The sequence below is a fragment of the Polypterus senegalus genome, chromosome 16 (assembly GCF_016835505.1).
Source record: "Polypterus senegalus isolate Bchr_013 chromosome 16, ASM1683550v1, whole genome shotgun sequence".
Taxonomy (NCBI): Eukaryota; Metazoa; Chordata; class Cladistia; order Polypteriformes; family Polypteridae; genus Polypterus; species Polypterus senegalus.
Window position 1 is genome coordinate 8,872,281 of NC_053169.1, and position 12,730 is coordinate 8,885,010.

Here is a 12,730-nt window from a genome sequence, read left to right on the forward strand (position 1 = left end):
TCCTTTCATTATTGACATTTTATATTATTTTAACACAGCTATATAGTTTGACAACAGTCTTCTTAACTACTGTATATTCATTTGCTTGTATTATTTAAGCCAAAAAACTGCAAACCATGATAGAAACAAAAATCTGAATGGAATAAACATAGAAATCTTAATCAGAACTGTCTGCGTGTTTCATTCTTTCACTGATGTGTTACGTTTATTACGTCAGGGAGATTCTTTGTATTTGAAAATGAGTTCTCTCAACTACAGTAAAGTCCTCTTTTGTTAATTGCTTTATATCTTAATTTATATGTTTCTGACTATCCTCTGTATACTATTTTGGCAACTGTATAGCTTATTATAACTGTATAGCTTACTTATATTCTTCTTTCATTTCTTTCTTTACATTATTTTAACAGAAAACACTGCACATTTTAAGACATTTTCTTATATTCTTTATTCATTGATATATTATGTCAGAAAAAAATGAACATTTTTTTCGCTTCATAATAATTCTCTGTACGATATTCTTCTTTTATTTATATCTATATTAAATATTTATTTATATTACTTTAGCAAAAAAGAGAGAGAGCAGATCTTAATTAAACTGCACGTCTCCTTGTTTTTCTTTCATTTGTTTCTTGTATTAGTTTAGGGAAAAATCAGAATATCATAAACTGAACTGTCCTATCTACAGCATATTATTTTTTTAAATTTACTTCTTAAATCAGCCAATATATATATATATATATATATATATATATATATATATATATATATATATATATATATATAGAAATGTAAAATCTCACAAATATATTCTTTTTTAAATTAACTTTTTATATATTTTAGCAAAAGAACATGAATATAGATCTCCTAATAAAACATCTTCCTAACTATATTCTTTTTTTATTATTTTCTTATATTAGCAAACAAATTGCATCTTAATTGACATTTTCCTGACTATATTCTTTTTCCACTTATTCCTCAAATTATTTAGCAAAAACATGTATATCTATCTCCTAACAAAAATTTTCCTATACTTTTTTCATTTATTTTATATGTCTATGTCTTCATTGAAATTTTAACTATGTATTTGACTTTTTTTCTAATATTATTTTATCAAAAAAAAACTATATTTATTGCTATTTTACATCCATCCATTTTTCTCAACCTACTTATCCAGGGCAGAGTGAGAGGGCAGCTGCAGCCATCACAGCACCATCGGGCACAAGGCAGGAACAACACCTAGCCAGGGTGCCAGTCCTAATTGATATTGCTTATCTAGATTCTTTTTCATTTATTTCATATATTATTTTGGAAAAAATCTACACAGTAAAGCCACCCGTGTTACAGTACGACACAAACTGTCTGTCGATATGAGCACTTTAACTACAGGCTGACTTTAAGGCGTGCATTTATAGCACTTGCAGTGTGTATCTTAACTGAAATGATCTAAACCACAATGCTGTATATGCAACGGTAGACTTCAATAATACTCACTAAACCCCCCCCCAGGTCTTTAATAAATAATAAAAAAAGTTAATATAAAAGGAATAGACAGAAAACATAAGTACAATGTTACAAGACAAATTCACTTCAATGGACACATCATGGCGTCAACTTACTGACTGCAGTGCATTCCTGGCCAAAATCAACTTGTCTTCTCCAGCGACGCAGTCCCGCTGCACCCTGTTTGCAATTTGTTGTAACATTTCTAGCCTAAAAACCAAAAAAAAAAAACAAAACACACACACACATAAATAAATACATAAATACATATGGTCTACTTCACTGTTCCACTCTATTTATAATTAATGAACATCAAACTTTAAAAAATTCTGCTCTGCATACAACAGGACAGATACAGTGAGAAGCACTATATAAAAGATAGATAGATAGATAGATAGATATGAAAGACACTATATAACATTGATAGATCGATGGTCGCCTCCTATAATTTTTATCTGCATCATTTAAGGCAAGACTCATTCTTCACATTTCATCCAGATTGCTCTGCCCAATAAAAACCAAAATGTGTGAAAGGCACTATATAATATATAGACAGGGTTGAATCACACTATTAGATAGATAGATGGAAAGATACTCAGACATGAAAGGCACGATAGATAGATAGATAGATAGATAGATAGATAGATAGATAGATAGATAGATAGATAGATAGATAAACATGCACATTATAGACTGGTATATATGTATGTGTACGGTCCATAGGTACATGCATTTATAAATAAGTACGTTTATACACTGTGTATATTCATTATAATTTGTCTATAAAGCGTTACACACACACACACACACACAAAGCTCATCTATTTATCTATTTCTGAACGATCGTTCTAAGAGCGCATACATTGTTCATATTTATTTATTTATTTTTCTTCTTTTCGTGTTCTTTTTTACACATACCTGGATCCATTAACCGTGTTGTTAGTAAAAATCAAAGAGGTGTCGATAACGGTGGGTCCACACGGTATGGTCAGGAGGTTTTCGGTCGAGTCGATGCTCGTCAGGGTGCTGTTACTGACGGAGGACACGCTGCTCGAGTACTGCAGATTGCTGTGCATTCTCGTGCGCACGCCGCGATGTCGGGCAGGTGACGGTGGGCTGCTAGCTGGCTGGCGCAGACGAGCGAAGCCCTTGTGCACCTACAGAGACTCACCTAGTCTGTGGAGCTGGCGGCGTGTGCCGGGGTCTATTTATAGGTTTCAACGTGTACAGTCACCACGCTTGCAGAGGATACATATTTGCATCAAACGGTTTCGGATTTCGCTCCCAGCCATTTCGCCTTCACACGGTGTAGCACTGACACTGCGGTGCAGGTTGAGACGGATTACAAGTGAGATGGGTGTGGACCAGTAAATTATCTGCAAACCTTTAATCTTCCATCTAACTCACCTCCAGTTATGACAGATTAAACACCATTTAACTCCTTCTGCTAATTCAAGAAGTGTTTGGCTTTCCTCAAAAAAAAAGTTATTTTCCTCCAGACTGCACATTTCCTAACAGCTCTAAGTGGGACCTACGACAGAAGGCTCAATTTAGGCCACACACAACAGACAGCAGGTCAGGATAATCCACTTGAGGTCGACCTCATACGTGCCAAGTGTGCTCTGTACGGCTGCGATCATTCATTCAGCTCTCAAAATGTTTGGCAGATGGGACCCGGCGGCGGCAGCAGCACCAGACGCCCCCAAAACGAGTTTCTATTCCATCCTCATACCTTTCCACTTCAGGTCGTAAACTCTTTTCTCTCTCCAGCATTGCAATTATGAGTTTTCCCCACTCCTTCTCCACATCATTGGGATGGTATCCTTGTGGCAGCTTAATCCGACCAAATTCAATCCAGGGCTTTTTGGGGTACACCAAAGGAAAAAAGGAAAACCGAATCTTCAGCAATGGAGGAAAGCTGGCGTCAGAACAGTTATGCAGAACATGCCAAAAGGTACATACCTCTAGTAGTCGGTAGAGATGTTTAATTCTTGCTTTTTCATTCTCTTTCAATGGGATTTCCGATTCTTTAAACTTCAGGTACTGATTGTAAAGTGCCTGGAAAGGGAAAGGCAACAAAATATGGGGAACGGTTCCGAGTTTTATTTATATAGAGGGATGTTTTAAATACAGGGTGTGGCTATCGCACCAAAAAGGCGCCCCATCCCTGTGCAAACGGCGTAACTTCATCTTCTACAACACCCTGCGCATCATTCTTGCCAGTCTCTCCAGTGGCTAATGAAAGCTCTTACTGCTCAGCGTCACATTAGCGGAAAAAAGCCTTCAGGCGGGAAGGTGAAAAAGACTCCACGAGCCTACCATTTAAAAAGCGCCTTTCTAGGACTACAGAGCTGCGGGGGCTCATGGAGACCTCCAGGACTGCGAATAGCAGGGCAAATAAAAGGAACAGTTAAAGTCTTTAAACTGCACAGCACCGTCACTCTGGGCAGTTAGGCGGTGCCGCACATCGACTCGACACGCTCAAAATGTCTTCTCGAGCACCTGCTTAACTGCGCGAAACAAGAACCGGCGTTTGCGCATCACTTTTACAATTTAATGATGCATGTGCTCGTGTCATTTTATTTGATATCGACTACTACTTACAACAACTGAAACGTGCTACGTGCTATAGATCATCTGCATGTAACAAAGAAATGACATCTCACTTTAATTTACGTGCAAATATAACGGAAAATATGTTGGGATATGCGGAAAACAAAACGCCGGCACCAAATACACACTCGAGGAGAATCGGGTCGTCTCCTTTTTAGGACCATCTTGGAGACAAACTCCTGTTCTGCCCTATGGTGACATTACTGTCACTGCAGTCCCCGCCAAGTCTCACTTTTTACACAGCATAAGCAAATAGCCATTAGGAATGGGAGACTCCAAAAAGACAGGCTTTACGACAAGGCTGGCCGGCTAAAAAGGGGATTTATTCAGAACTTAAAAATCTGGATTATTAATAATAATAATACGATATTTATATAGCGCCTTTCCCAAGCTCAAAGCACTTAATACAACCGTTTATTTTGGGTAGGCAAAAAACTACTATTCAAAGCCGGCTGGCTGACTAACAAGAGGATTTATTCAGAATTTAAGAATCTGGATTATTATTGTTATTATTATTATTATTATTATTATTATTATTATTATTATTATTAACAATAATATATTTGTATAGCGCCTTTCCCAAGCATAAAGCACTTAATTTAGCCATTATAAGTAACTAATAGTCAAAGCTTTTTTTACATGATAGAAAACTATTTAAAATGACATAACAATTGAATAATAACTCATCATTGCTAATTGCGTACTTAATAAATGGGTTATAGAATGAAAGTAGCTCGTTTACAATGGATACCTAAACAAAAGTGTACTCAGCACTATAATACACGAATGTTCCTAACATTATATAACATACTGTTATATTTAAAGGCTAAGGAATCAACATTTTTTAGCATAATAATATTTTAACATAGTAAACGACAACATAAATGTTATTTTGGATATGCAGCAATAAAGAAGATGGAGAATCAGGTGGTAAAACATTATTAAACATTATTATCAACCTCCAAACATCAGCAACATTGTTAAACATTTGTTACATTGTTATTAACATTATTGCCACATTTTGAACATTGTTAACATTATGAAACATTGTTACCATGTTATTAAACATTATTATTAACATAATTAAACATCATTGTCACGTTCCATACATTAGTAACATTATTAAACATTGTTAGCACATTATTAAACAATAATGTTATTAAATATTATAGTAACACACGTTATTATTAACTTTATTATTAACAAGCTGATGAAGAAGGCAGGCACAGTTATGGGATGCCCCCTGGACCTGCTGGAGGTGGTAGAGAATGGCCATTATGAACAATGCTGCACACCCACCTGGTGACATTCTGTGACAAGAGCTTGAATTACTGGCAGTACTCAGTTTATGGTGGTCACTACCATGTGATCAAGAAGTTGGGGCAGTAAGCTGTGTAAAGTCGGTGAGTTAGAAGTAATTTGTGGAGATGAGGGACTTACTTTAAGTTCTACAGGACTGTTAGGATATGTTCTGTCAGACATGACGGTCACGTGGTGTTTGATCCACTGGCTGAGGTAATTGACCATGTTTTGGTATTCCACCCACTTGATATCGACGTCCTATAAAAAGAGCAAAATGAAGAACTTGAAACTTTCAATAGATCATGTTAATACAATGCAACATTTTCAAATTGGGGGGGGGGGGGCAGTTTCATCAGCTCTAGGGGTAATGAAGGGGCCAACTCTGGAGAGACCACCAGTTCATTCCATCACACACACACAGACACAATGGGCACAATTTGGAGTCACCAATCCACCACTTGTTTTGTCAAAAAACTGGTTTAAAGATTATGCATGAAGGGGTTAATCACACACACACACACACACACACGATTCCAGAAATGTTGGGACCAAATGGAAAATGCTAAACAAAACACAAAGGAGTGGTCTGTAAGCTGACGTGGTCTTGTATTCAAACACAAACTGTATAAAGACAAGGCCTTTAATGCTTGACCTAATCAACTGCATTGCTTTTTATTATTATTATTTTATTATCACGCTTTATATTAACTTCACCTGATGTTTGTTGTTGGGTACAAATCTTGTAATTGATATTTAACCCACTTCCTATTGTCCAAATGACTTGAAATTTTGCACACTTACTCACTTCTGATGACAATACATGAATCAATAATCAGTTTCACTAATTGATCAATTAATCCATGTTAATTAAGAAATTAACTTTTTATATAAAGAATAGTTCAAGATTCCACCAATAGATGGCAAAAGGAAGCGTTAAAATAGTGATTACAAAATTATACTAAAACAAACCCAAGACTGAAAAGTTGAAAACTATATATATATATATATATATATATATATATATATATATATATACTTTTTAAAATCCACACTTATATTGTTAAAAAGTGTACTAAAAGTAAAAATAAATCTCTCGTACATCACTCGTAAAATAAAAGCGTGGGCGCTTTTTATCAGTCATCATTCAACCTTTTATTTTATGAGTTATGTACAATAGAGGCGGCATGGTGGCGCAGTAGGTAGCACTGCTGGCTCGCAGTTAGGAGACCCGGGTTTCCTCCCACAGTCCAAAGACATGCAGGTTAGGTGTATTGGGGATTCTGAATTGTCCCTAGTGTGTGCTTGGTGTGTGTGTGTGCCCTGCAGTGGGCTGGCACCCTGCCCGGGGTTTGTTTCCTGCCTTGCGCCCTGTGTTGGCTGGGATTGGCTCCAGCAGGCCCCCGTGACCCTGTAGTTAGGATATAGCGGGTTGGATAATGGATGAATGAGAGACTTATTTTTTGTACACTTTTTAAATTAATATAAGTGTCATTTTAAAAAAGTATTTTATATATATATATATTATTGAAGACACAATTTTCTTCAGAAATCGCTGCCTGCAACACCTTCCATAAAAGTTGGGACCGGGTTAGTTTGGGACTAATGACGATGTGACAAGTTGACATAACAAGCGAAGCCATCATGATCAAGTATGCAAGAAGCCTCCAAAAATGGCCAAGTCCTTCAAGGGCAAGGATGGAGTGAGGCTCGCCAGTTATCAGGGAACAATTCAACACTTTGAGGACGAAGTTCCCCAGAGACAAGCTGGTAGAATTTTAGGCATTGAACTCCCTTTACAGTGCCGCACATAATGAAAAGACTGAAGAAAGTCAGTCAAAGTCTCATAAAGGGCACGGCTTACAAGCGCTTGTGAATGCGTGGGATCTCCGCCGTCTCAAAAACCGTCATACGTCTGTAATGGATATCAAGACCTGGGCGTGGGAATGGAAAGCAGGGTTCACATCCCCGGGTGGTCCCTTACATGGTGTTTAAATGTTCTCCCTATGTCTGTGTGGGTTTCTTCCCAGCATCCGAAGACATACAGGTGAAGTGGACTTGCAACGCTAAACTGGCCATTTGATGTATGTGTTTGCCCTGAGACGGACTGGCACCCTGCACAGGGTTTGTTCCTGCCTTGTGCCCTGTGCTAGCTGGGATAGGCCCCAGCACCCCCTAGCAACCACATGGCCCTGGTAAGGAAGACTAAGGTGACATTAGTAAACCTTTATCAGGCAACAGTGACAAGTTAAGGCATTTCAATGCCAAGCAAAAGCCAAACATCAACATCGTGCACTAGCAACGCTAACTTCTTTGAGCTCGGTGTCATCTGACATGGACCATAGCGGGGATGGGGGTCATGTTTTGTGGTCTGACAAGTCAGCACTTCGGAAAAAACAGCCAATGTGGAAAAGGACCAAACCAATCAAGTTACCCGCATCTGTCATGGTAATAATAATGAATAATAATTCTTTGCATTTATATAGGGTGGTCCAGATCTAATCATGCAATTTTCATTACACTATAACTTATTAAGTTTATTACATAGAAAATCACACGAATAATCCCGGACCTTTGAGAAGTGTGTGAACTGACGACATGAAGAATCGTCTTCGTGCCGAACTGGAATCGTCCCCGCATAAACCAAAGTCATCCAGATGATCTGGATCTGCATTATTAGATCTGGACCACCCTGTATAATGCTTTTCTCACCACTCAAAGCGCTCAGCAATTGCAGGTTAAGGGCCTCGCTCAAGGGCCCAACGGAGCAGAGTCCCTATTGGAATTTACGGGATTCGAACCAGCAAACCTCTGATTACTAGTGATGAGTGAGCACCAAAGTGTTCGGGTGTTCAGTCCGAACACATCGCGATGTTCGTGTGCAGTATAATGTAAGTTAATGGGAGACAACCAGGCACCCTCTGGTCTGAAGAGGGGAGGGGGCCTGGTCCATTGGAAAAGGTCAGAAAGTGAAAGAAACTCCATCCAAATGGACCGGGAACAGCATGGGGATGATGTCTGGATGCATCTTGGACTCCCAAGTCGCTGCTGGGAACCAGTTTCTCTGAATTGTACGCCACAGTTGTACACAGACTGACAAAAACACGCCCAAAACCCCCCAAAAAAAACAATTTTACAGGAAAAATGACCCTCTAAAACATTATATGCCAGTGCCTGCAGGTGAGCTGACGCTCTAAAACATTATATGACAGTGCCTGCATATATAGCACCTGATGACCTGTGATGTGCACCTGACGTGGCTACTGGCATTAGAGTGAGGGCAGTACTTACCTGCCCCTTGATTGGCTGTCTCCAACCCGCGAAACGTGCGGGGCAGAGACTCGTTCGAGTAGCGCCATGCTCCGAGCATAGCGATGCTCAAGCCGAACACATGCTCACTCATCACTATTTATTACCAGTGCAAATCTCAAGCCTCAGAGCCACCACTTCTATGGTGTGATGGTGGGGTAGGGTGGGGGGGTTCAGTGCCTATGGCACCTGTAAATGCGCCGTTAATGCTGAAAGACTGATAGAAATTTTAGAGAGACACATGCTGCCTTTCAGATGCCGTCTTTTCCAGAGACGTCCCTGCATTTTCCAGCAGGACAACGCCAGGCAGCATTTTGCCCAGATAACGAGTGCATGGCTACCTAAATATGAGCCTGGCAGTCCTGAGCTGTGGGGCGCATGATGAAGTGAAGGCTCAGTGGAGGTATGTAATGAACTGCCGAGATGAGTGGGGGCGCTGGTGCTAACCCTTTCTTCTTTCTTTTCCCAATGCCGCCCAGAGATGGTGATTAACTCCACCCCTTCCGGTTCAGCCGCCATAAAGTCCCAGACATCCTGGAGGGAGGCGCCATTTACTGGCCTGAGCAACCGCCGGACGGAGCTCCGCTAGACACGACTGCAAATCAGACTCTTTTGTTAGTTATGTTCCACATACGGGACACACACCTAACACAGCTATTTCTTTTTCTTTGCTCCCCTTTAGTCTGCAGACAATAAAAAGGATGACCCCGTTGACACCCAAATTTCCTTTGCCATCTGTAAGACCTGCCATTCCCCTACCCGGCCATGACAGCAACAGTGGAACTGTACAACTGAAGACCTGCATGATGGATGAAAGCAGGAAAAGCCTGCTGGGTAAACGTGCCCACCCAACGTGCATCTTCAGTGCCTAAATGCTTAATGAGTGTTATTAAAAGTTACGGCAGAGCGGCTTTTTTTGGAGCACATCACACTCATCAGATCTGACACAAGTGTATATTTTCAAAATAAATAAATTCAAGAGATAAAGCACCCTATGATGTGCTCTTATAGTGTTTCCAGTGTAGAGACTTTACAGGTCACTCCTTTTTGTTTTTAATCAGCGTTTTCCATAGTGTCCCATACTTTTTTTTTTTTTGGAATTGGGGTTTGGAATGTCTGGCACCGGCTCAATTAAGAACAAAGAGCCAAAACATCTTCAGTCTGAAATTGGATGAAAGACAGTTTCTTCAGAGGTGATGTCACCTTCCAAGATCAGAGGCCTTCCCCGTCATTCCACTCTTACTAACGCTCAGTCCCATGAAATCCCGGAAGCGGCACAAAAGAATGAGCTCATTGTTTGGCCCTTCTAGATCGGATCACAGCTAAAGTGTCATGCGCACTGTGAAGCGGGCCCACCCTGTGAAGAAGAGCCACCTTGGCAGTCAGAAGCCCAATTGGTCACTTGGACTGTCCGATTTCCCCTTTCGCTCCAAGGGGCAAAGACAGCTACTTTTGAACACTGCATGTGGAGTTGAGGAACTGGGAGCCCAATGGTACTGTAGCTGGGAGGAACTGGAAACACTTGATTTTGAAAGCAATTCTTTCAGTAAGGCCTTCACGCATGTCACATTGAATCATCTTGTGGCAGTGCCATTGCAGAAGGCTAAGATTGTATTTAAAAATGATTTTAAGGAAATCAACCCAGCAGAGGACTATTTTATATAGCGCCTTTTACACTGTTACTAGTTACATTCGAACTACTGTGTGCACTGAGGTGTCACCCACTGCACCGCTGCACTCAGGTCTTAATTTGGGATCCTGAGGTGGTTTGTCATGTGGTGGGTGTGGTAACACACTGTATCAGTGTAGGGGTAGGGTAGGGGGCATTGCAGCACCCCAAACCCCAGACACAATCTCACAGATACAAGTCTCAGGTTGAATTAACAATTCGTCACCCTTACAAAGGCATCTTAATAACAACTACACAAACACAACTCTTTTCTTCTTCTTCTTTCTCTTTTTTTCTCCATGTTTCCTCACAGACTGCCTTTGTCCTTCATCCACCTGACTCTGACTCGCCTTCCTCCATGGCACTTACACACTAGACTGCCTTTGTGAACAACACAAGTGAGGGTTTAAGGGGGCGTCACGCAGACGTCTCTCCACCTCAGACAGGTGACTCAGGGTTAGGAGTGGAGGACGGACAATGCACCTCTGGAGTGGAGGATCTGATGGGGAAGATAAGCCGGACTTATAAAAGTCATTGCAGAATAATATGAGACCTGGCTGATATGGTCCTGTTCAGGTGCTCCAAAATGACCGCAGCACGTTATCTGTAGGCTGCTCTGATACCACAGTGCGGCAGACAACAACGGATTTCACAGTTTGCGCTATTTAGAAATGCTTGTTCGATAAGGCTTTCTTTCTTTCTTTCTTTCTTTCTTTCTTTCTTTCTTTCTGTCTAAAATTGAAGGCCTTTTTATTTACTTTGACGATCTTTTTAATTAAAGACACTATATACCTATTCCTTTCTTTCTTTTTTTTTCTTTTTTTCACAGTTGAAGGCTTTATTTGCTTTGAGTTTTGCTTATCATGGAAGGCACTACAAAATGATGTTTTACTTTCTTTCAAAAGTTGAATGCATTATCCATCCATCCATTATCCAACCCACTATATCCTAACTGCAGGGTCACGGGGGCCTGTTGGAGCCAATCCCAGCCAACACAGGGCGCAAGGCAGGAAACAAACGGCAGGCAGGGTGCCAGCCCACCACAGTGAATGCATTATACACTTTGAATATTACGTGAATGGAAAGGCACTATATAACAATTACCTTTCTTTCCTTTCATTGACTGATGCTTTCCTTTTTTCTTTCTTTAAAGTTACATTTTTTGTTATTTACTTTGAGTCTTGCTTATCATTAAAAGCAATATAAAACAATCTTTCTTTTTCGAAAGTTGAAAGCCTTGTTATTTACTTTGACCATCTTTTTAATGAAAGGCACTATACAACTATTTTCTTTCTTTCTTTCTTTCTTTCTTTCTTTCTTTCCACAGTTGAGGCTTTATTAGTTAGAGTTTTGCTTATCATGAAAGGCACTATATAACAATTGCCTTTCTTTCCTTTCATTGAGTGATGCTTATTATGAAAGGCACTCTCTAACAATTTCATTTTTTCCTTTTTCTTTCTTTATAAAGTTGAATTTATTCGTTATTTACTTTGATTCTTGCTTATCATAAAAAGCAATATAAAACAATCTTTCTTTCTAAAGTTGAAGGCCTTGTTATTTACTATGACCATCTTTTCAATAAAAGGCACTATACAACTATTTTCTTTCTTTCTTTCTTTCCAAAGTTGAGGCTTTATTAGCTTCGAGATTTGCTTATCATGAAAGGCACTATATAACAGATAGATAGATAGATAGATAGATACTTTATTAATCCCAAGGGGAAATTCACAATCCCAAGGGATTAATAACAGTTACCTTTCTTTCCTTTCATTGAGTGTTTTGTTATTTCATTGAGTGGTGCTTATTATGAAAGGCACTATATAATGATTTCTTTCTTTCATGTTTAAATGCTTCATGTACTTTGAGTTTGCTTTAGTGTAATGCAATATATAACAATTCCCTTTCATTCTTTCTTTTTCTCTTTCTTTCTTTCTTCCTTTCTTCCTTCCTTCCTTCCCTCCCTCCCTGTTGGAGCCACATATTCAACTGACCTGTGTGAACAATTCTGAAACTGAGAAGAGAAAGGAATTCCATTGCCCTAGGATCTGACAAACCAAAATGAAAATATACATATACACATATATATATCTATCTATCGTTTTGAAATGTTACAAGGATCGCTCTCGGCGTGGCCAGAGTGTGCCTTAGCGGGGGCCAAGTGAAATTCAAATCGGTCTGCAAAAAAAAGAAAGCAGGCGCTGCAGAAGAAGCTCTGCTCCCATCACAAGTCCCTACATGTGTAGTCTTTCACACCCACACGTCCATTTAGGAGATTCTGATGCCAAGAGCTGCTCATGCCAAAAGAAAAAAGAGGCTCATCCTTTTCACAACTAAAGCATG

General features: G+C 39.6%; 1 protein-coding gene across 13 annotated transcripts in view; it reads right to left on the bottom strand.

Annotated features, from left to right (window-relative positions):
- Positions 1 to 12,730, bottom strand: part of dst (dystonin) — a 413,393-nt gene that overhangs the window by 226,580 nt on the left and 174,083 nt on the right. For 12 of the 13 annotated variants that reach the window (XM_039739122.1, XM_039739120.1, XM_039739118.1 and 9 more), the window contains 4 exons: positions 5,554 to 5,673; positions 3,463 to 3,558; positions 3,233 to 3,360; positions 1,617 to 1,710 (listed from right to left, as the gene is read on the bottom strand). In XM_039739122.1, the coding sequence (XP_039595056.1) occupies positions 1,617 to 1,710; positions 3,233 to 3,360; positions 3,463 to 3,558; positions 5,554 to 5,673 (438 nt within the window). Of the gene's footprint in view, positions 1 to 1,616; positions 1,711 to 2,418; positions 2,690 to 3,232; positions 3,361 to 3,462; positions 3,559 to 5,553; positions 5,674 to 12,730 lie in introns of those variants that run through there. The other variant, XM_039739125.1, reaches the window with a different exon arrangement.